Source organism: Amaranthus tricolor, chromosome 4 (assembly GCF_026212465.1).
Source record: "Amaranthus tricolor cultivar Red isolate AtriRed21 chromosome 4, ASM2621246v1, whole genome shotgun sequence".
NCBI lineage: Eukaryota > Viridiplantae > Streptophyta > Magnoliopsida > Caryophyllales > Amaranthaceae > Amaranthus > Amaranthus tricolor.
In genome coordinates, this window is record NC_080050.1 from 12502408 (window position 1) to 12526340 (window position 23933).

The following is a 23933-nucleotide window of genomic DNA, read 5'->3' on the forward strand; positions in this document are numbered from 1 at the left end:
AGAAAACGGAATGAAGACGGCAAGAAGGAAGAACTGATTTAGAATTTTCCATTTTGTCCTTTTATATTAAAAAAAAAAAAAAAAAAAACCGGATACCAGGTACCCGGTTTTCCAAAATTCGCAATCCGTATCCAACCCGAATACCCGGTTTTAAAACCGGGTACCCGACCCGGATTATCCGAATTTCGGAAACCGGGTAATTTATCCGCTTTTACAAAATCGGAAAGCGGGTTTTCGGAATCGGATATTTTTAAACACCCCTGGCCATTAACACCAATCCGGAATCACATGAGATATGGTGCCAACCTGAAGCCCACAAGCATTACTGCACAGTGCACATTTCACATGAGATTTAACGCCAAACTCCTCTGTAGAAGGCAACTAACAAGTGATACAAACTACAACATATTGACAAAGCCTCTCATTTACAAGAAGCTTGACATAGCCCTAGGCCATTTACATTCGAAAAACGTACAGGGAACAAGCAGGAAATCCAGAGGAAAACTTATTAGAGAAACCAAACACATAGCACGAGTTGCAACGTCTGAATTGTGGCGCTTGATAGTGAACTATTGAGGAGGACGTGTCGAGGCTATACCCGACTGTGTGTCTGCGTCCATGAATACATGGCACAAGCCTACGTTCTATGTACTATATGACATTACACCCGCCTCGATACTCATACATGCCCGAGTTTTTACTACAATGCAATCCAACAAAATTAAATAATTGTAAACAAATATAAATGATAGTTAAATAGTAAAATGAATCGATGACGCATAAATATTATGATCTAGTTGGGTCGAATCTTAATTTAGTCTATAATATATAATCTAATTTGATTCCAATAAAAATAACTAACAAATATCAAAAAATAAAAACTGTCATCTCTCTGCAAATTATTTACTAAACTCTAGATTTCATTTTTTATTTCAAAAAAATAATGCCAAACTATTTACAGAACATGAACTCTCAAACCAGCCGAGAGACTCTTGAGCAACATCCTCCGTTATGAGTATATGAGGTATCGTCTTCCTTTACTCCCCAGATCCTGCTCATAGTTCCTATGAGCGGAATACACTGGGTATGATGATGATAACGCACTCCCAAATCAAGCAAAGGTCATGTTTCTGTGTTTTCATGAGACCATTCATCCTGGTGAACAACCCTTCCTTTCTTATTTCTTTCCATAATTAGTAGTCCTTCAGAAATTCTGTTATCACAGATCTTTAGTATAGGCAATGTTTTGTCTTCACTACCTTCTGAAGAAGTGTATTTGAAGCTAAAGTTTGGTGATAAAGTGCTGTTGATGAATGAAGAAGAAGCATCTACTCTCACATATTGTCTTGTTGGAATGCTCAATGTTTCATTATTTGCAGGATAATAACAAGGAATTCCGAGATCATCTTGAATTCTCTTTCCCAGAATGGCCATTTTAGGCTTCTCGCCATGAACCATCATAACATGCTTCGGTGCCAGAAAATTCACAAGATCTATTATTCCTTTGCTGTCTGTGTGAGCACTAAATGCCAATTGATGAATCTATAATCACACAAATATACTAATCAGAATAGAAAAGCGACAGATTAGCAAGTGAACGCGATTAGGAAGAGGATAGCATACAAATTGCCAAATTGAGAAAACCGAGGTATTTTACACATGAGACTAGTAAGGAAATTAACTATTTTTGTATTAAGAATATGGCATTTTTGGACACAATTGAGCAAGTCAATCGCAAAGAGAATTCATGGAAAAGTTTGGCAAATGATAATTGGAATTGTTGGCTGGTTTGACAAGTGACTAATAAGCCAATTGTTCAAGCCAACTAATATGAAAATGCTTTGTAAATTAATTATTTGTTGTTGGCTGTTTTTATAGAAAAAGTGGGCGAAAAAGTCAAAAGCCAACAAAAAAACTATTCATAGTAGCCTTTTGGTTTTGGCTTGAAAAGACCATTGCCAAACACTTTTTATAGTTGTTTGAACAATCACAAAGCCAAAAGCTAAAAACCAAAAGCCAATCAAATTGTCATTAAGAAAACCACTTACCAAACACATACACCCAAAAAGACTGAAAATGCCTTCAAAAGAGGTATCTTTCCATAGGATACTAATGCAAAAATATGAAACACAGATGAACATGTACAATAACACAGAAGTTTCTGCAGCTTAGATTGATTCAAAGTAATGAATTATATAAGGTTTATGAACAGAATCCCTGTCAAGCCACCGATCCTAAGCTAGCCATTAAAATACTGTAACACTCCAAGACTATCTACTCTTGCTTTTGGCTCGTACAACAGATAACTCATCTATCAGTAATGAACTGTACAAGTTAACACCTAGTACATGAACATTAATATAGACTTCATAATCTATGTTCTAACGGTTCAAAAATCAAAACATTAGAGTGGCCTAGTCCTTGAGAAATTAGAATCTATTAAGTATTGGATTCGATGATGACATTTTAGGTGAAAAACTTGTGTATTAAATCTAAGATAGTGACGCTCATAAATAATATAAGGATCATATAAGAAGCTACAGATAAAAATCTAACTATCCTCGGCATTTAGATCGTCCATATTATCCTCTCCTTCCCTCTCGTCTTATAAGAAAAAAGCATAGCTAATATAATTAGCAATGCCCATAACTTTTCTGGGTGTCTATTAATCTCAACCAACCATACCAAAATATGCATTTCATTGTCTAAAGTTTTTCTATAAAACTGTAATCAAACCATCCATAATGGGTCACACCGTTGTCATAAATTTAGAAGAGCCAAATTTATGCAACTTCACCCATTGTTATTACCAATAAAGACTTTTTGAAGGTGAACATGAAATATTTCTCTAAATTTAAACAGTAAGGCATTTTCGTATAAGTGGAAAAATTAAACATTGGCGGTCGTTAACTTGTGACGGTGTCATGGTAGTAGTCATAGTACGAGTAACAAGATTATTAACAATGAGAATATTATGCATTTCCATAGAAGAACCAATATTTATACATGATGCAAGCAAAAAGTGAGAATGGGAAAGCCAAAATAATATAACTATCGAATATAACACTAGCTACACACAAGGCAATTTGTCAAGAAAAAGCTCACTCCTTGTTAACCTATGTGGCTCCTAAAGCACCACAAATTTCTATATTAGCAAAGTAATTGAAAAACTCAAGTAAACAAACCTTTTATGATCACTATATAGCTAATGTAACTTTGGACAACCCAAAAAATGAGTACGTCAATAACTTTGGGAAGGATGGAGTAATAAAAATAATAATGAAGCTACCAAGAAGAGGTAAAAAGTTTCGCAAAAGATGAATAATAACCTGGCATCGCACATCAATTTGGGTATTTGGATCCAAATCAATTTTTGTAGGCTTCCCGGACATCAATTTATGCCCTATAGTTCCGGCTACACAATACCTAGACCACATGAAAGATAATAAGAATATTTCACATCAATAATGTCATTTTAAAGACGTGACTTGTGATATGTAAAAACACTAACCTCAAATCAGTACAAGTATATGAATTATATATACTAGTATTTTTTATTTGTAGTGATGAATCAATAAAACGAATATGCATAGAAATAAATACTACTTTTAAAAGATAACACAAAAGATAACGTGTTCACTCAAATTATTAGAGAATGATTGGATTGGATTAGATCGAACCAGAAAATGAAATCTTTTAGATATCCTACTACTCAAAATTTTTATCCAATTAGGATCTTAACATCCCACCTAATATATGGACCGAACGCATATTTTTAATTTAGAGCATTAAATTATAGGATTATCGGATCTGTCTGGTTCGGGATCTTAACATCAATGGTTTAGCATGACAAAATGTTTGCAACCACTGCCTTTATATATGAAGCAGGAAAAATAGGGCAAGAGGAAGATGTAGGGAGAAATAGAAAAGTGAAATTTCAAACAAGCACTTCAAGCAATTAAATTGTTGGAAATTGACTTCAGGTGGCTTAGAAATAGTAAAGTATTATACAAGGTAAATACATAATTTTGTACATATGACGAGGCCTTTACAAAATGACACATACAGGAGGTAGTATCTAACAAGTGTCATATAATAAGTGGTTATTTGTAAATTTAGCAAGAAACTCCAAAAGCTTGATGCGTGATGTGCTCAACATATATAGAATCAAAACGCAGATACAAACTTAAGAGAAATGAAGAGAGATTGTACCCAGGCAAAGCAACAAGGTTATTTTCTGAGGTTGCCCAATGCTTGAAAACCTCAAGTGAAAATCCACCCATTATCATCCCCGGTGTTGCAAAGAGAACACAAGGACCAGGAGCATGTATCAAAGACCGATCAAAATTACAAACTGCAACAAGTATTATTGGTTAGTAATGGCGTGGAAAAGAGTCCTTATCCTATATGATAGTGATCAACTTTACCATTGGTTCTTACTCTTAATAATAGAGCGATATTTCACATTCTTTTTACTTGAAGTTTCTAGCAAAAACAACTTATGTTACTTTGATATGAACTTCTATTTGACACTTCATTTTACAAATACTTTATGTTGTTATGAATCAAAAGAAGAGATAACACAAGGGGCAAGTGAACAAAAAGTACAGACTTAAAAACTCATACAAGTAGTCTACTTAAATAATGCAGATTGTGTAGCATTCAAGTGGCAATACCTCTCATTCTTTAACTTAGAAGCCTAATCTAAAATGCTTCACAAAAACAAGACGAAATTGAACCATGCTTTTCTTAGAACTGTGGTCGCCTAGTTTCCAAATAAAGTGAGCTTCACAAATTATATTTAGAGCAAAGAGACTTTATTACATAAAGTTATGTCCTCAAACTTGTCTCCAAATTTAGAATTGTGTGCACATGTCCTAAATGTTGAGCTATGTCCAATTGGAAGCTAACATTTGTGTCCTTTTCTATCAGTTAAATTCGATTCTAGGTAGCATAGAGAATATGCCAGTAGAAAAAGTCTTTTAAGACAATCACATGTTAAGGCTTAAAGGAGTACATAAATATTTTAAATTATTTCTTCTAAATCAATAATTAGATTATAAGTTAGTCAAATTCATTTGAAAATCATCAATTAAATGCTTTTATAAAGCCTCTTATCCATAGTGAAAAAACAAGGCCGCATCCCCATATTGCGACCTATTGTAAAGGTTTTTGAGTTTACTGCGTGACTGCAAAATTATCCATATTGAGCGTGATCCGTTTCGTGATTGTTACTGCGACCGTGACTGAAACAAAATCACTAGATAGAGAAACAACTAAAAAAAATGGCACTATTGTCCTAACCCCACACACCACCCCATTGCCATAAACACCGCAAAACACTTCACTTTTTCAACTTTTCATTAACAATACCAAACACAAAGTGAATTTGCTATAGACACACCCAATGATCCTCATACCAAGCAAGTAGCAAAAAGAGGAGCTCTAATTAGTAAGGGTAGTTTGGTCTTTTGTTTTGAGGTTGTTAGGTTAGTTTTTGGTTTGTTTTTGTGGGCTCATCTCTGTGTATATGGTGTAAGGGGACTCTTGAGTCTTGTCGAGAAAATTAAGCGAACATACATTATTTAGGAGTTTGAGAGTCACTCAGGCTTGTTGTTATCTTGCTTCTCAAGAATAATAACTTCCATTCTGTTCTTTCCATTTCCTTGTTCTTAATTCATTGTTCTACAAAAGTGTTACAGTAGACTGCCATCTACCTTCATCCTCTGACCAGAGTTGAGTAAATATGTCCTTCTCAAGGGGATACGCTCCAAAGACAATGTGCCAATTCAAACTACAAAGTGAAGAAAACAATGTAAGAACGCTCACTATTAATTTCCACATAAATAACAAAACCCAAAAGACATATTTCCTACCAATGGTCAACCTCTACTGCGAGCCCTAACTTTTTAAAAAAAAAAGCAATTAAAATGAAGTTTGCATTCGAAAACACTGGATAGTATTTCTAGTCAAACACCACAAATATGATTTACTAGAAACAAATCCCGCCACATCAAAACCAATGTTACCGAAATTGAGGATCGATTCGGATCGCAGAATGGGGCCCGAAACGAAATTCACCATATTTCAAAATTTGAGGTCGGCTTTGGGTTGAGTTTATCAGGCCGCGGAACAATTTAGCGGATTAAGGTACAATTTGGGGTCGATTACTGAATAAAATATACCTAAATACTTTAAATTTTAGATTGGAGAAAAGGTCTTTAAATAAAATGGAATAAAAGAAATTAAAAAAAAAGGAATCAGAGCGAATAAAAAAATAAAAGAAAAAGACAACTTAAAGAAAAATAAAAAGAATAAGAAAAGGAAAGAGAAAAATAGTCAAAGGAGTACTCCACTATACTGGTATGTCAACAAAAAAGATATAAGTCTCCAGACTCTATTAAATAAATATATAACGTCACAGAATTAACATTCCAACTTATAAGTTAAATGGTAAAAATTATTCATCCTTCAATTCTATGACTTACGTATCAAAACTTTCGATCATAAAATTTAAATTTATTCTCACAGGGAGGAGGGTGTGTTGGAAAAAACCTAAACAACCTCAATTAATCAAGCCCTTAAGGTTAAAAGGTCCAGTCCATCAAATCCATATCAGTAAGTTTTCTTACCAACAAAACTTCAACCCAAGGATAACAGTAGAAACTAGATACAAATAAGCACTAAATATTACAATTATAATATATCCATCTTTAAGCAAATGCATTGGTTTTTATTTGTACAAATAATGACCATACCATGTTTAAAATCAAACACATTGCGAGTAGCATATGCCTTTTTCACCTTTTGACTAGCCCAATTGATAAGCATTTTGAAATACATGTTGGCCTGGATGGTTAAACCTGAAAAAAATGAAACACGAAGAAACTGTTGCAGATGAAAATTGATAAACAGAACAGACTTGAGTCTAAATATCTAGGTTACCATTAGACCAATATGGATCGGGCGGGTTACGGATCAGGTCATTTTCAAGCGGGCTAGTTATGGGTTAGGTCATGTTGGATTCAGGTTGACCTTACTACTCGAAGACTTAGATAATTTCTTCCTTATCATTAATTCAAAAAATCATATATAATAATTAATTTGTTTTCATAGAAAGTTTTATCATATTAAAAAAGGCCTAATAGCAACTTTATGGCTACATTAAACAAGTTTTGAATCAAAATTTTAAAAAATTAACTAATAATGTAGAGAGTCCAACAAAAAAAATGATGATGTGAAACTGAAAATTTTGACATGGAACTTAAACAGGTCAAAATGGTCGGGTTTGGGTTTCAATCGGGTTTGTCCATTTTCTTCCGATTTTTTCAGGTCGGGACGTTTTCGGTTTATGAAAATTTTACGGATTATGCCGCTAATTTTTGGTAGGGTTCAAACTTCGGGTTGATTTAGGGTCAGGAGAAAATGTGACAGGTTCAATTACCATGGATAACCGTAGCAAGACAAATATTACGCAACAACTCCATTTATAGTCTTAATAATGATTTGATCAAAATAATATTAAATTCAACAAACCATTACGAGTAAAAACTAGTGCAATGAACCCATTTTGAAAATTTCTTTTTGTTATGTGATTTCGTGCAGAATTTGAAACCCTAATACATCTACTCTTGCATAATATTTTGTCATGTTATTAATGATAACACCATGTAAATAAAATTAACTAGGAATCAAGAAATTTGTACAGCAACAAGTAACAAGTAACTATTATCATTTAGCATATTACTTAATTATGCCTTTACATTTGAGTGAGATATATGTATGTGAAGTTCAAAGGAAATTTCATTGAAATAAGAAGCATCCTATTGGGCTTTTGTAGCGATTGAGTTTGAAAAGACCAAGAGATATTTAAACTGAATAGGTTGGTTGAAGATATAGACAAGAACGACTGTAATTCAAATACATCCGTGAATCCGCCTGTCTCAGTGTCCCTTCAATAAATAGTTTGCAGAAAAGATGTAATGATTTGTTTCATACACAAGCACATATGTGCAAAAATATTACTCCTTTCATTTCTTAAAGTTGTTCTCATTTGCCATTTTGGGTCATTCCATTTGTTGTTCCCTTAAATAATCTTTATATTTATATTACAAATTTTGGACATATTTAACCTTGTTCACCCTCATTTTAATATTACTTATGGCTTATGGTCCCTATATATTTTCCACTTACTTTATTTAACAATTTTATATTGCTTATGGTACCCACATTTATCAACTAGCTTTATTTAATCATTTAACAAATGGTTGGGGTCCCTATAATTTTTCTACTAACTTAATTTTAATATTTTTCAATGCTTATGGTCCCCATTTTCCTCCATTAAATTTGTTATTCAATAAACTAACATATCTACAATCTAAAATATTCCAATTTTTCTTAATTCCCATGAGCTTTCCATATGGAAACAACTTTAAGAGACGAAGGGAGTATTTTTCTTTCAGATTTATAATGGAAAAAATTATTTTACCACAATGGAGGATCTCTTTTTCAAAGGTATAAATCATTTGCTTTGCATGAAAAAAGCATTGTAACATGTACTATCATGGGCTACAACTTTACGCATCTTAATCTTAATACAAAAGAGTGCTCAATTGTATGTAATAAGGACAGACCTCCAGAGAAGTATATTGGAACCTTCAACTTCCTTTGCTCCCAATAATCCTCCAACAATAAACAGATTTCCTATGGACAAAATTCAACGTTCAGCTACAAATAATGATGAATTGATAATATTAGTTGAAGTGTACAGAAAAGATAAGAATTCTTGCAGAAGTAAGGCATCTAATGATGTTACAAACGATAGATGAGAGCTCAAGAGCCATAGCAAGTTTTCAACACCTTGTCAAATGATTAATTTTGCCTTAGCCTATTTTTGACATATTGAGCTTAAAAAGTTGTTTTCAAAACTTATAGAAAACCAAATTAACAACAGAACAAGTTATTGTGGAAGCAGTTGAATAACACATTTAATCAAAAATAAATTTTGCTTCATGAAAAAAAATAGAAACACAATAAGGACTAACGCAGATAAGGAGCGTTTGAATTATCCTAAATGCAACAACTGGAAACAGAGTTACAAATCTCAATGTTATTCTTGCCCTGGATGGGCCTTTTTTTATTCAGAAATAAAACAATTGTTTAAAGAATGTAAAAGTAGCATTGGATGGCATCAAGAAAAATTAAAAGAGACTATCCTTAAACCATACGAAAACCATAAGGTTGAAGTAACATATGTGATCTTGGGTGACCATACCTGAGCTCTACCTAGAGCATATGTTGGAATGAGCACTTTTCCTCCTTTATCAACACATTTATGTACCTGTAATGGAGCAAGAAAATCTTAACAAACATATATGCATTACATATTTGTTCAATCAAATTTAAACCATTGAAACTTGCATACTTGTCAACAATGTTACACGAATCAAAATACAATCTGATACGAGAAATAATATTTTTAAGTTCGAAAACATAGGAAATGAAATGCAATCTTATGTTACATTTTATACTATATTAAATTTTAGACACGAATATGGACACAGTTGTTAACACATAAAAAGAATTAAAGTAAAAATTAGCATAATTAGATGTTAACAGATTTAAATTTTCAAACAAAGAAGTTTTGTATTAAATCCAACAAATAACTCAACTTACATTAATTATGAAAATTGAAGAAAAAAAAAAGAAAAAAATAGAGTAATATCATGTGACATTCAAAGAGAAGAGTAAGTCAAAGAGTCTATAGTAACACAAATGAATAAAAAAAGCAAATTGAGACGAACGAAAATTTGGGACAACTCAAAAGGACAAATGAATAATAAAAAAAGGAATAGGATGAATAGGAAGAGAATTTGGGACAGCTTAGGAAAGGACAAACGAAACTGAAAAAAAGTAAAGAAATATGCCACTCAATATTCATAACCTTTCTTCTTTCACTCTATTTCTCTTTCCTCGTTTTCTTCTTTAAAAAAAAGATTTGTCTTCTGATTCCTTCTTCAGGCTTCATATGTTATAATGGTGGTTTCAAGGAAGTGCATGTGATTCGTGCTTCTATGCTTTTTTTAATAAAGTATTAGCTTAAGCAACTTAATTCAAACAACTTCCCACGAACAGAAAACAAACAAAAGCTCTTTAAAATTAGAAGTATATCAAGCCTAACAATGTGACAACTTAATGGGACTCCAAGTATTAGCTTTTTTCGAATAGATACGATAGCACAAATTTTAGAATTTTCAAATATTATTAATTCTATACTTTCATCATCCATGCGTTGTACAAATACAACATTTATAATGCAAATAAAAACAAATGGCTTCTCATCTTGACAAATGTAGACTTGTTTGTATATGTGGGCTTGTTTCTATCAAAAATGAATTCAGTGGTGTTGCCATCATAAAAGAACTTTTTGGTCCCTGAAGTCCTAGTTCAAAATGAAATCATAACCATAGGCCACAGGGTCACAACCTTGAAGACTCCCATGAAAATGATTTATGTTTCCTCAAGAAGAAAAATACATCGGATCCTTATTGCAACAACTGATGTGCTCATTTATGAACACGTTTACTACCCCTTTATTGTGCTAAGTTTTATGCTTTTCAATTATTATTATGCACATTACGCACGATTTTACCTTGTTCTTGTCTTTAGGATTGTTTTGTGATTATTTCAGGAGATTCGTAGACAACAAGGTCAAGATCGATGCGTTGTGAGACTTGGGCACGCAAATCGAGAGCTTTCCAAGAGAGCACACTGAGCATGGAAGCCTCTAATCACTAGTTGTTAGTCCATTTAGACTAACCAAGACACCATCCAAGCAATTGGTGTTGATCATGCTCAAGTTAAGAAGCAAAAGCAGCTAAAAACAGCCGAATCAAACTCCATTCGGCTGAATGGATAAGTCATTCGGTCGAATGGCCTATGTTTTCTCAAAGAAGATTCACCAAAGCCGTTGGAATAGGCGAATGAAACAACGTTCGGGCGAATGACCCTCCATTCGGACGAATGGACTCTTTATTCGGGCGAATCAAGCCCAGCAAACTTCCTGATATATTTCAAACATCGAGATTCGGGCGAATAGCTCTGTTTTCTGGGGGAACTGTATTTCTTCTCAAGCCAAACCTAAGGGTATTTTTGGGCATTCGAATCTCCTTTACTTAGAGGGTATAAATACCCCACTTTCTCTAGAAACAAAGGGAAAAAGCCCTAATACAATCTCTAATATAATTTGGTTTACTTAGCTTTCTTTAGGGGATTAAACCTTAGTTTTTCATAGTTTTATTTATCTCAATCTTTTGTATTTCAAGTCTTTACTTTCTAGTTTGGATTTCAATCTTAATTATTGAATCTTCGCCACCTCTTTATTGTAGCATCAACATTGGGTTGTAAGTATCAATCTCCTCGTTACTTTGAGTTCATTTATTGCATTTATTGTCTTGCCTAATATTTATTGCTTATCTAGAATAATTTCTACATCATCTTTACTCTTGTTGGTTTCTTTTGATGACTATTATTTATGGTTTTTGTTCCATTGATTACATTGTTTCCTACATTTCAACCATGTATGAGTAGTTTTCTTAGGGGATTGATTAGTGAAACCCTAGGAAAGGCTATGCTCTTTATTGTTTAGGATTAGGGAAAAGATGATAATGATTAGTCCTTGAAACTCAATGCGAATCTTGTCCTGCAACTCCTCCAAAGATATAGGGCGATTATAAGTCGTTTGTTGTGATTTGTGGAATCATCAACTTCCTCTCGCATTCTTGGGTGTCTAGACTAGTTATTGTTTGATTTCCTCTGACCTAATATATACTCTTTTAAAATCACCTTCCTAGGGTGAATCTCATCTCAACCCCTTTTTCTCCCCTTTGATTTATATCATTAATCAATCGTGCTTGTCATTTTCATCATTAGTTTTAGACGCTCTTTAACCTACAAAGCCTCGTTATGTTGAGACGCAGAGTTTATTGTCAACCTTTGTCCTCATGGTTCGATCCCCTACCCTACTATACTTGTGTAGTGCGTAGGTTGTTATAAGTATTGTTGTTTGGTTCAAGGTTTAGCTTTGACGATTGTGAAAATCTTGTTGTCAACAACACTTGGCCACTGAACATTGTTATTATACAATCCTACAATTCTAAAATCCACAAACAAGTGAACGATTCAAATTGCATGGAGGATTGTAAAGTTGGTAGGATCTTACGTTGCTAATTGGAATAAAATTTAAAGTGGTGGGATCAGAACGCTATTGTAAATGACTTTCAACTCCATATCTTAGTTCAACATTTTTTAGAAAAATGTCGAGTGATCTATTAGTCCAATGCCAATAAAAATTATTCAATCAACTCATTTTCATAATTTAAGCACTAAGAAAGACTATTGTGGTTTTGAAAAACGACCAAATATCTCTTATAAAGCACTTATCTAAAGGTTAATGCTTTTACGCTTATCAAAAAAGAAAAAAACAATTTCATAGCATGTGGCTACATGCACCTTCCCATGTCTAACCCCAAATTCCTTTTGAAATCAAAAATTAAAAAAGTCAAAGAAAAAGAAAAGCAAAATGGGACTCACATCAACCTGATTGAGAAACAAGAACAAAAAAATCTTTACTTACAGCCTTGAGAAATTCATTTTCACGAGCATATTTTATATCACGGATTGTTGTTGCGTAAGTTGACCTGTAATGTAATATGATATCATGATTTCTCTTTAGAATAAAACATTAATGTTCACAAGCATTAACCACCACAATATCAGCTGCAAAATGCTCATGCCATAAACTTTTACTCCTTCACCCCTTATTTGAAATTGTATAGTTCCCTTAGAAATTATCAATTTTCCAATAAAATGTACTGTGGAAAATAAACTATTAATCTATCTCAATTCATAAAAGATGGACAAACAATAAAGTTATGATCTTCAAACTATCGACAATGGCTTATCATCACTCAATGAATAATAGAACTTATGAATAAGTCGTTCGAAAACAAAATACATAAAATGCAATTTTAGTGGGAAGATGTAGTTGAATGACATGGTTATCTTTAAGAAAAATGTCATTCTATCAAGATTTAGCCCTTGTGGAATTATCTAGGTTAGGCACTACACATTTACCACTTATGCCTCAATAACTTGTCCTTCAATCGATAGCATAGCCAATAGGGTGGTGTGTTGGTGACTTAAAAGGATAATAAAATAATGAACCATAATTGCTTTTGGAAGTTAGATAAGCAAGAAAGTCAAAACTAGGATTGCGACCAACGCCTTACGGAGCTGACCATAACCTAGATAGGCTTAGCTTAGGTCTAAATAAAAGACCTCACAGTATGTAATTCAAAAGTAAAACTTTATATTTTAAAGACATACAAACAAACCAAATAAATGCTAGGGCTTAATCATGATTCCGGATTATTACTAAATGTTATATCTACCTATATAACGATGAGTGAGATGTGCATTTCCATGTATTCCTAACACAAAAAGAGCAAAATTTTGGATTCACTAGTTGATTTCCAATTTTAATTGAAGCATTATTGAATTTTGGAAACCAAGCTTTGAAACAGATTGATATTATGTATTGTACGACAAATACGAATGGAGTATTTCAATCCAAAGTTCCACATAAAATTAATTTTGAAAAAAGTAGGATTCAAAGGTTATCAAAAGCATGGAGCTCAAAAATGTGCGATGAAATTCAACCTTTTTTTGTTTAAAATCTCATAAAGTTCTATGATTTAGTGATAGAGTCAACAAAAATACCAACAATACCAAAGCCTTGATCCAAAAACATGAACTTAAAAAAGTCGGCGTAAGAGATCATGGATAACAAAAAGTTATTCTTTAGTAGACCCTATCTATATTATTCTAAATCTGAGAAAATCAATTCCTAGTATAGGTTAACCTTAATGTAGAAAATGAACAGCAACTAAAATAAAGACCATAAACGCAACTTAAGAAGAAGCTCACTCGGTTATAAGAAGGTCCAATTGCAAACGATCTATCTGAGCAGCACCAAGGTGTCTATCAGGTGTCATGTTATAATCCCCTGTATAGACCATTGCAGCATCTCCCACCCTTGCATAGAACATCGCTGCACCAAGAACCTAAGAAGGCTATCAAGTTTCAAAGACAGAAAGCAAACATAAAGGGTACATGCAGTACATATAAATTTAAAATTATGTAAATGTACTTTTTATTAGAATGTATCGTTTACTTCCACTTTATTCATTCCCTAATCCTAACTGATTATGGAGGTACATGATTTGCTACGATGTATCGTTTGATCTTTTGTCCAACACAATCTCCAGTCCTTGCTGAATTAATCTTTCTTTTTGTGAATCATATGATGTTGCACTTTCTAATGAAATGATGTTACATTTTACTTAAAAGGTCATGGCTTAAAGCTTTTGTATTGAGGTACTCAATTGTATTACGTATCTACTTTATTTTTGCAATCCCGCGGTAGTTTTTTATTTAATTTTGAGGTTGTAAAATTATAATCTTCGTCTTGCTCATGAGTCGTTCTTAATGTCTACGGATATTACAGAAACCTATTTCATTTTAAGATACATCAAGCAGTACAACGATGTTGTATTGATATGCACTTGTGTGCTACTTTTTTGATAAATGTGGTAGTTTTTGGTATACATGTTATACTTTTTTATGAGTATATAGGAGCCAAATAAGTCATCCTCTTCTAATTATAAATGCTCTTCAAATTGAACTTTCAATTAGTTAGAAGTTAGAACCAATAGAGTAAAAATATAATTGTAGCTTATAGTTGTTGGATGTGATTCGAGTATAATTGTTACCTAGGGGATTTGGATGGGTAGTGATGTGGGTGTAGGTTGTTTCTAGCTTGCAAAAAGTTTTGTGGTGTTGGCTTTCTTGGTTTGGTTCACTTCTACAGGTATGGTGTAGGAAGAGTTTTGCATTACGTTAGTCAAGTGAAATATTATAAATTTTTACAAAGTAAACTAAAACGCTTTATAAATGTTACTTTTTATTTGTTCAACCAACTAATGTTAATGCTTTGTTTTAACATAGAAGTCTACTTTTTATGTGAGATGGAGTGAATTACCAAAACCATTTCCACTACCACCTACACTTTCTGATTAATACTGATGAAGTTGGTCTGAATGTTCGTAAGAATTTGGACAGCACGTAAAGTTGGCGTGTATAAATTGAGAGTCACACCTATAATTATAAGTAACACAAGGGCTAAACAAATAGATAGTTGATCTAAGGCTACATTTGCAGGCCCACATTGACCTTTGTCTGATGTGGAGCTACATATGTTTATCTTAAATGATTTTACTAGAAAATCATTTTTGATATGTTTTTTTTTTAGTTATTACGCTTAGCGTGGTTGATTTAGTCAATATAGTAGTTTTAAGGAACGAGAGGGATGAGTGGAAAAAATTAAGACCTGTCTTGAAAGAAATTAAAGAATTTGTATGTGTGTTCCGGCAACATGTCTAAAGGGGTTTGATAAAGACATGGACCATTGGAACATTTAATATTATGATACAAAATTACAAATATCCTATAATTATTTTGTCTTTATTCCCCCTATCTCATTTAATTTGCCTAATTCTATTTTGGATTGTTTTATTTACATTGCACTCTTTCCTTTTTTGATAATAGTCCCCATTATTCTCTTTAAAATCTATCCAAAATATCTTTCGTTCTTTTAATCCCATCCATTTATTTTAATACTCACTTGATATACCAACAACAAATTAATATTTGCACCTCTTCGAAAGAGGTGCAAATCAAATTCACCATATTTTTGCACCATATTTTTATAGAGTAAAGTCGAACGGACAAAAAGAGTATCATATATAAGAAAATTAATATGTGAGCTGAAAAAATGACTAGAGATTACATCAAAAGCATATAATCATTAAAATTACTAAAATCTTACAAACAGATAATTCATTTTTTTGTTTATTCTTAAAATTTATAAAAATATGTAGTCTTTTCACCTTAAATGCTTTGAAATAAAACATTTTAGTATATTACCAATTAAAAAATGTATTGCAATCAATTAAATATGTACAAACAAAGAAGAATATTTGAAGTATGGACATAAAATTCACATTTGGACTTCCAATTGATTCAGTTACATAAGTTGGGTATACCAATTCCAAAAAAAAAAATTAAATAGAAGATTGTTTATGGCATACTATTCAAAAGAAACATGGATGTATTCAACAGATAGGAATAGAGATTTGGCCTTGAGCCAAAGGCATGTAAGTGGAATGGATTGATTTGTAACATGTAAATGATATGCAAAGTAGCAGTATGAATATCATAAGCTACTTATAAGGACGTGATAATATACACATAAGATATTCATGTGTTGTAGTCAACTCGTCAACAATGACAAATAATAACCTTCGAAATTTCAATTCAAGTACAGACCACACCATAATAGAAAAAGGTTACAAAATCACACCACAAGAAAGAGAAAACACCAAAAGACATCAACATATTTAAGGTGAAATACACAAAATATAAAGGTAAAAAGAAGTGACCATGATAATTCTATAACTGGGTTGTTCAATATCAATAATAGGAAAGATTTATTCTTACATGGCCAGCATAGTAGGCACGAATTTCAAGATCTTTATCAACCTGGATAGTCTGCTTCAATTCCACCACTGTAACTGAAATAACAGAAATGGGAGTAATGTTTGATATTCAAAGATCAATAAGAAAAGGTGAAGTATGAATCTATAGTATTATTGTTTTATATTCACACCATTTCATTTCTCTATTCTATTATTCTTCCCTTCCTTCCTTATATTTCATTTTCGTTCTCACGAAATTGATTCATTTTAGTATCATTCTCGTATGATGGGTTCTAGAAGTGTGTGTGATAATTTAGATGCTTTCTCAATGTCTCGTCGGTTTATGTGTTAATGTGTATAATGTGATGTATGATTTTGGTTACTACATTATGATTTACTTATTTGTAACTTAAATTATGTTATATTTAGCACCACTTTTGTTACTACCAATTTATGATAATATTATTTTATTCATCAAATATTTGTGGTTGAATTTGAAAGAGAAATACTTATGTGCACACAAGAATTACCTGAGACCATGTTGGCCTTGATTATTTGAGGTGAAGACCTCCTTATTCAATTAGGTTTAGCGATAAAGCCCTGACCTATTGGCATTCTTGTTCTCTCACACTAATAATTGAAAAACATGACTACCATTATTAAATGTAAAATTAAATCAATTGGCTTATGTGATATTACTTACTGTCCACAAATTGATTTTCCAACTTGACTATTTTATTTTCTAATTGTTTTAACTTAATTATTTTACAAAATGGAGTAGGAATTATATGAGAAAATTTCACCCAAATTTATGAAGTAGTAAAAGTTTAGAATTTGAAAATAACTATCCAAACCTTGTCTTTTTAACATTCTTTATGTATGATTTTATAATACAAATCTATAATTTGAAATGAACTACTTCTTCTCGAACACAATCTAAACTATTTATAAGTGTCAGATATGACCTAATCATAAACCAACATACCTCTGATTAATACAGTAGTAAAATAGCATAAAAAGACCAATGTATAAGGCTATGATCTTAAAAGTGGCAGATAAAGAGATAAAAAGGGAGGTGAAGTGTTGTCAATAGTATTTTGAAGTACCTTTCTCCATACAGGATCTAATATGGTCTGAAGTAAATTGTTCTTCATTACCCATTCGATCAACCATAATTTTGTGATAATCCTCCAACATAAGAGGAGCAAATGCCCTTGTTGGACGCTGTAAAGGAAGCATTACCAATTGAATAAAATATCGAAAAGTAACTAAATAATGGAAGGAGGAGGTTATACTTTATAAAGGATAAAAGAAGAACTATAGAAAGGAGCTGGCATAAAAGGGAAAAACGAAAAAATATGTTATTATAATTCAATTTATATATTCTGAAGTTGGGGTTTCTTATATAAGCCTATGGGCTATGAGGTGCACAATTTTTCATAGACTTTGAATGCAAGTGAAATGTTTACTATGATCAAAAACCAACCTTTCTTGCATTAAGTAAAAGATACAAGTCATAAAACAGGATAATATAAGGTTAAGTCTATTGTAGGCATTGGAACATAAATACAGATCAATGAAAGGTGGCGCTGGATTTTAAGGTAATGTTGATAAACGGAAAGATAAGACTTGGTTTGAGTACAATAAGAGTATAGTAACAAAGAAAATCTAAATTTTTGGACTAGGAAACTCAACAAAGGGTTGTAGCGATAATCAGATAATCATAGCAACTCAGTAGTTACATAGTACATAACAAGAATTGAAGAGAGATTCCCAAAATAAGCAAGCTTGTTTTTCTTCTTCTTTGGGACAATATATTTCTTTTTTTTTCATACCCTCATGGATGACCAATAAGAATGTGTATCCTTATTGACAAAGGATTCATAAGACATTGTGTTGATTATAAGCTAGCCAATCTCCATAAACTATCTAATTAAAAGAGACCACATATGCAAAAGGCATAACACTAATTTAAGAAGCTAACACAACAGATTGGACATTGTAGAGAAATAGAAGTTGCGGCATACCGTCATATATATAGGTCCATGATATCCACACACTTCAGTAAAGTATGGAAGTGCTCCAATATGGTCCAAATGGCTACCAAAACCCAAAAATAAAAAAAAATTGTCAAGTGATCATATGTGCTGCAACAAGATTGCAATAGCACGACCGTAATATAAATATTAAGAAAAAAAAATGTAGACATGTTTATGTTTTTAACCAAGCACCTTCGGTGTAGTAGAAAAATTTGTTTTTAACACATTTTAAACATCATTTCATTATGAAGAAAATAAAGCCAACAAGTTGGTACAAATATAATTAATGATTATAGAGAAGAGAGATCAAAGGTGGTACAAATGAGTGATGATGATACAGGACAGAGAATGATCATAGTCGCCAGACTTGGAAATGAGGGAAAAGTCTGGATAACAGTGGTGGTCATTATAACCCATATGCATCCCACAATCAAACATGATCTTTTTGCCATTGATATCCACAACAACACAGCTTTTCCCCACTTCTTGCCCAGCACCTAATTAGAAATAAACAGAAAGCATCAGTCATCCATTATCACCTTAAAGGAGAAAAAAAAAAATTTAACTTACACCGTGATAAATTGAAATATATAGAGTGAGATTACCAAGCACAAGGCAGTCAATCCCCATAGTTGTTTGTGCGTGATCACTTGAATAAGTACTTCGTATCTAGGAGAAGCTTCATGATTATTTAATAAAAACATTGTAAGCATACATAGAAACAACATTTCCAATTGAGAATGAGGAGTTTTTTTGAACTCGAAAATTTTAGTAGCTATTTTTTGGATGTTTCAAGCTTCTGCACATAATTGTTTTAACTACCCCGCACTAACAGTGTATGGCACGGGTCAAGACTAAGGTGGGCAACTTATTAATAGGTTGTGTTGGGTTGCATCAACAAAAAAATCTTAACAGATAGTAGAAGGTCACTAGTTGTTCGAGTCGCCCCACCCAACCAGTGGCGGATCTAGGGTTCAGAATCTCAGGGGCAACAACAAATGACGAAATTTCAGTGGAGTTTTGTTTGTAAAATTCACAACTAATTTCTGTTTATTTCTGCATGACATGTATAAGCGCAATAAAACCAAACCAAAGTCAAAATAATATAAAAGCTATAAATTTACATCATCACCTCAAATGGTGGCAACCCAAACGTTTAATGAAGTTCAATCAACATCATGCTCATACAACAAAGTTCAAATGTACAATGAACAAAGTCCAACAAAATGTAATACAAAGTAGCAAAAGAACAAACAAACCATAATTGTTCAACAAATCCTTCTCTATTCTCTAAAAAGGTAACTAAGCTATCATTCAACAATTTTTCTCCTATTGTTCAACAGTTATTCGAAGAAGAAAATAAACAAAAAAATTCAAGACTTTACAAAAATCTAATTAACGAAATACACACAGTGGCGAATCCAGGGTTTAAAGTCCCCTGGGGCACCAACAAATGGACGAAATTTCGACAGCAAATTAATATAAAAAGGTAACGAACAAACTACAAATGTTCAAATTTAAAATTAAAACGTAGACCAACAAAATGAAAAATAAAGTCACGAACAAACTACAATTGTTCTCGCCTAGTTTTCATAGTTTGGAATCAGTGTACCATAGCATCATTACTAACATTGAGAAACAAATCCTTCTCTAAAATAGAAATCATGCAATCATTCAACAACTGTTCTCCCATGCTGTTTCGCACTTTACTTTTTATATGATTCATCCCGGAAAATGATCTTTCGACACTTGTTGTCATCACTGGAAGAAGCAATACAAGCTTCAATAGCTTGTAAACATCTGAATGAGTTTCATGCTTCCTTGTCTCAACAAGTTTTAAAGAAAGTTCGTTGAGAGTCTTCACATCCAAGAATCGCTCGTCATTTCTAACATCACCAATGTAACTTATAAGCGATTCCTCAAAGAATATCAAATCTTCATTTGGAAACTCATTTGGATAAAATTTAGCAAGGTTCAACAATTGTTTTGTATCAAAAGATGAGAATCCATCACTATGACTAAAACAAGCCATACAAATAAGCAAATCTTTTGTTTTCTCATTAAATCGATTGTCAAGTTCTTGTAATTGTAGATCAATCACACTTAGAAAAACTTCAACTTGATAATGATGAAGATTTGTCACCCGAGGAGCTTTACCACGAACCATCCTCCTTCCACCTCCAATGTGACTAGAATACAAGTCCACCATATTGGGAATATCACAATCATACTCAGTCATGAATGAAATAACTTTATTCAAGTGATTTTCCCAACCATTATCTCGTAGTTCTTGCAAATCCTTTTTTGTTCCATCAACCAAACTCATTGCAAGAACTATATCTTGATCCATTTTTTGCAAGCTCACATTCAATGAATTCGTCAATCCAAATATAGTTCCCATCAAATGTACTATAAAAATGAAATCAAATGACATCAACATACCTATGATTGAATATGCCTTTGTCCTATCAGCCTCATGAGCAACTGCAATGGCTTCAAGGGACTCCAAGATTGGTCAAAACAAACCACGCACGTTTTTAATGCATTTAAAGTAAGTGCTCCAACGAGTATCACCTAGTCGAATTAAGCCAAACTCTTGATTCAAACCACTTCCTGACTCAATATCACCTAATGACAATGCCTCAGCAATACAAGATATTTGTTTTTCACGAAGAAACTCTTTTCGTTTAGGTGAGCCATGTTTTGTATTTATCAAACCATTTTGGATTAAATCTACAGTTTTTTATCCCAAAACTTTGTCAATTTAAATTCATGTTTATAAGGTTGACAAAGATCTCTTGAACAATATTCTCTTCTAACAATATCGCGGTCACTTGGGTGAAATTGAGACACTCTTCTCCTTTTTCCGAGGTCTTGAGGAAGATTCAAAACATCAATGGAAGTTAATCTTTCTTCATATGTTGGGGTTGGGGATTTGAAATTTGTATTAGTTTCAATAGTTTCACTTTCTTTCTCTTTATCTTGAGAAGAAGGAATAGATGATAGAGCAGGAGTAGGATTATTTGATTGTGCCTGTGCTTGTGCTTGACTTTGTTGAGTTGGATTAAACTTTTTCCCACTTTCTTTTCTAATATGTTTTGCAAAAATAAAAGCAATATTCTCTTGTTTTCTCTTCATTATTTTGATTTTTGAATTCTAGCAAGAACATTAATATACATAGTCAACATAGAACACATTAACAAATAACAATTAAAAAATATTCAATATTTCTTATTCAAAGAGGATATAAAAAAAATTCAAAAACAACATTTCAACTTTTCAAAATTCAAATTACAAACACATTAACAATTTAACATTAACAAATTTTCAATCACTCAAACAACATAAACAAAAAAAAATTCAAGAAACAACATTCTAACAAAATTCAAAAATCAAGATTTAAAAATAAATGTTAAAACAACAAGTCAACAAGATTAAGAATTTAAGATTAACACTAAGATTAAAGATTAGAACAAGATTAATATTAGGATTTAGGATAAAGAGTGAAAATACCTTAAACTAAATCAAAAATTTCGATTTTTAAGGATTAGGGTTTGTCAACCTTCGAGTTCGACTGTGTCTGTGTTCGATTCGAACAACCCACAGCAGCAGTGCAGCACCGACAAGGCGACAACGTCAAAGGCTCAAAGCACCAGGCAGCAGCCGGCGGTGGCGTGGTGCGGGAGTGCGGCAGCGACAGTGGAGGTGGAGGAAGAGTTGTGTATAGTTTTTAGGGTTAGAGTGAAAAAAGAGAGCTGAGAGGCGTGAGAGCAAGACAGGGAATTGACTAAATGAGGCCCTGTTTTCGATTTTTTTTTTTAATTCAGGTGGGGCACGTGCCCGGGGGTACCTGTACGTAGATCAATACACATAAATTCCAACACACAAAATACACCAAAAATGGATAATTACAAAGACAATATTAAATAAAGAAAATAAATAAGCTTAAAAACAAAACACATTTGGAATAAATAAATAACAGTTAAAATAATCAAAACCCTACTTAAGAAGAATAATATATAAAAAAACAGTAAGAGATAGGAATGTGAAATGTATACCCGGTAAAGATGAACGGAAACAATTGAGTTATTAGAGATTAAAAATCGATCGAAGACATAGATAGACGGCAGTAGGTCACTTGCGGCGGTGGCTAGGGTGGTGACTGGTGGAAGATATTTCAGGTTTAAGGAATAAAGAGAAAAGGCAGAACATAAGATAATCAGGGAAGGAAAGGAAGGGAAGGGAAGGGAAGGGAAGTAGTTGGTTAGTGGCACGTTTCAATCCACTTAAATAAAATTTTGAGTTAATTTTGTTTTTAAATTATCTTTGTTAGGTGGTGCCACCTATTTAAATCCGCCTATGCACCCAATTCGATTATTTTTGTAATCATAGTGTGAAATTATGCCAACCCCAATCTTTTGGTGTAAAAGCTCTAGCATTATCATATAATGTGAAATTATCTTGTTAAATTTAAGTTATTAAGCCATTGAGCATGCAAATTGCAAATAATCAAACACCAATTCATGATCATTATTGTATAATGTGAAATTAACTTGTTAAGTGAGACGGGCCTCTATTTAACATATTTTGAAAGATGGATTTTATAATAATTTTTTTGGGGTGTTTGCTTTATGGAATATCTTTCCCATGCACAACTTGATCGAAAAATATTTTAACATTTTCCTCCAAAATTGACAAAAAATAATTTTCCTCTATTCTAAAGTAGAGGTGTTTAATGGGTCGGGCTCAAATAAAAATATGTCGGGTTGGGCCGTGTCTTTATTAAAAATAAAATGGGTCCAAACCTCCTGATCCGGCCCATTTATAAATTTGTCTTCATGAATTTTCATTAAAATAAACATGTTTGATTGAAATAAATGTCCTACAATTTTATTATTTGCATTTGTCCATTATAATTAAATTATAAACTATTATAAATTATATTGTATCACAACTAAAGCGAAAATTTGAAAAGAGTAAGCAATTTCTAAAAATCTTAAAAAAAGTCAAATAATAAGTAACTTATGAACTTAATTCCCATAATAAGCACTTTTTGTCCACAACACAGGTTCGGTGTTATTCGTTGTTATTAACAGCCAACAAAGAAGCTTGGTCAAAAAAGTCAAGGTCTTTGTTCGTTGTAAGTAACAACGAACAAAGATTTTGACCATTTTTGACCATACTTCTTTGTTCGCTGTTAGTAATATCGAACAATTACAAGGCTAATTACTTACTTATTCCAATTTTAATTGCTATTTTAGGCTAATTACTTGCTTGTTTTAATTTTAATTGTTATTTT

The 23933-nt window shown here is 32.5% G+C and overlaps 2 protein-coding genes across 5 annotated transcripts in view; both read right to left on the reverse strand.

Moving 5' to 3' along the window:
• LOC130811187 (cleavage and polyadenylation specificity factor subunit 3-II) overlaps window positions 1-22428 on the reverse strand; it is a 22593-nt gene extending 165 nt beyond the window's left edge. Inside the window, exons 1-14 of one of the 4 annotated variants that reach the window (XM_057677381.1) lie at window positions 22148-22428; window positions 19240-19303; window positions 18954-19131; window positions 18623-18695; window positions 17702-17819; window positions 16618-16691; window positions 13987-14123; window positions 12635-12698; window positions 9275-9340; window positions 8634-8703; window positions 6759-6863; window positions 4213-4354; window positions 3330-3426; window positions 1-1542 (exon numbers count right to left, since the gene is read on the reverse strand). The exon at window positions 1-1542 is cut by the window's left edge and continues 165 nt beyond it. In XM_057677381.1, coding sequence (XP_057533364.1) covers window positions 1123-1542; window positions 3330-3426; window positions 4213-4354; window positions 6759-6863; window positions 8634-8703; window positions 9275-9340; window positions 12635-12698; window positions 13987-14123; window positions 16618-16691; window positions 17702-17819; window positions 18623-18695; window positions 18954-19131; window positions 19240-19264 — 1569 coding nt within the window. In that variant the 5' untranslated portion in view covers window positions 19265-19303; window positions 22148-22428 and the 3' untranslated portion in view covers window positions 1-1122. Of the gene's footprint in view, window positions 1543-3329; window positions 3427-4212; window positions 4355-6758; window positions 6864-8633; window positions 8704-9274; window positions 9341-12634; window positions 12699-13986; window positions 14124-16617; window positions 16692-17701; window positions 17820-18622; window positions 18696-18953; window positions 19132-19239; window positions 21791-22147 lie in introns of all 4 variants that reach the window. The other 3 variants (XM_057677378.1, XM_057677380.1, XM_057677379.1) reach the window with 3 other exon arrangements.
• On the reverse strand, window positions 20238-21772 carry LOC130810745 (uncharacterized). The gene is made up of 3 exons (XM_057676878.1): window positions 21469-21772; window positions 21209-21367; window positions 20238-21127 (listed from the first exon to the last, which is right to left on the reverse strand). The coding sequence occupies exons 1-3, from the start codon at window positions 21770-21772 to the stop codon at window positions 20238-20240; spliced, it is 1353 nt and encodes a 450-aa protein (XP_057532861.1).
• Window positions 22429-23933: the final 1505 nt, after the last annotated feature.

What these genes read in the sequence shown, in the direction of transcription:
- LOC130810745 (XM_057676878.1), bottom strand. Translation starts at nt 21,772, where the DNA reads ATGAAGAGAAAACAAGAGAATATTGCTTTTATTTTTGCAAAACATATT. An exon ending in AGTGTCTCAATTTCACCCAA is followed by an intron (nt 21,368 to 21,468) that starts GTGACCGCGATA and finishes AAAAAACTGTAG; the next exon opens with ATTTAATCCAAAATGGTTTG. An exon ending in GTTTGGCTTAATTCGACTAG is followed by an intron (nt 21,128 to 21,208) that starts GTGATACTCGTT and finishes AGTCCCTTGAAG; the next exon opens with CCATTGCAGTTGCTCATGAG.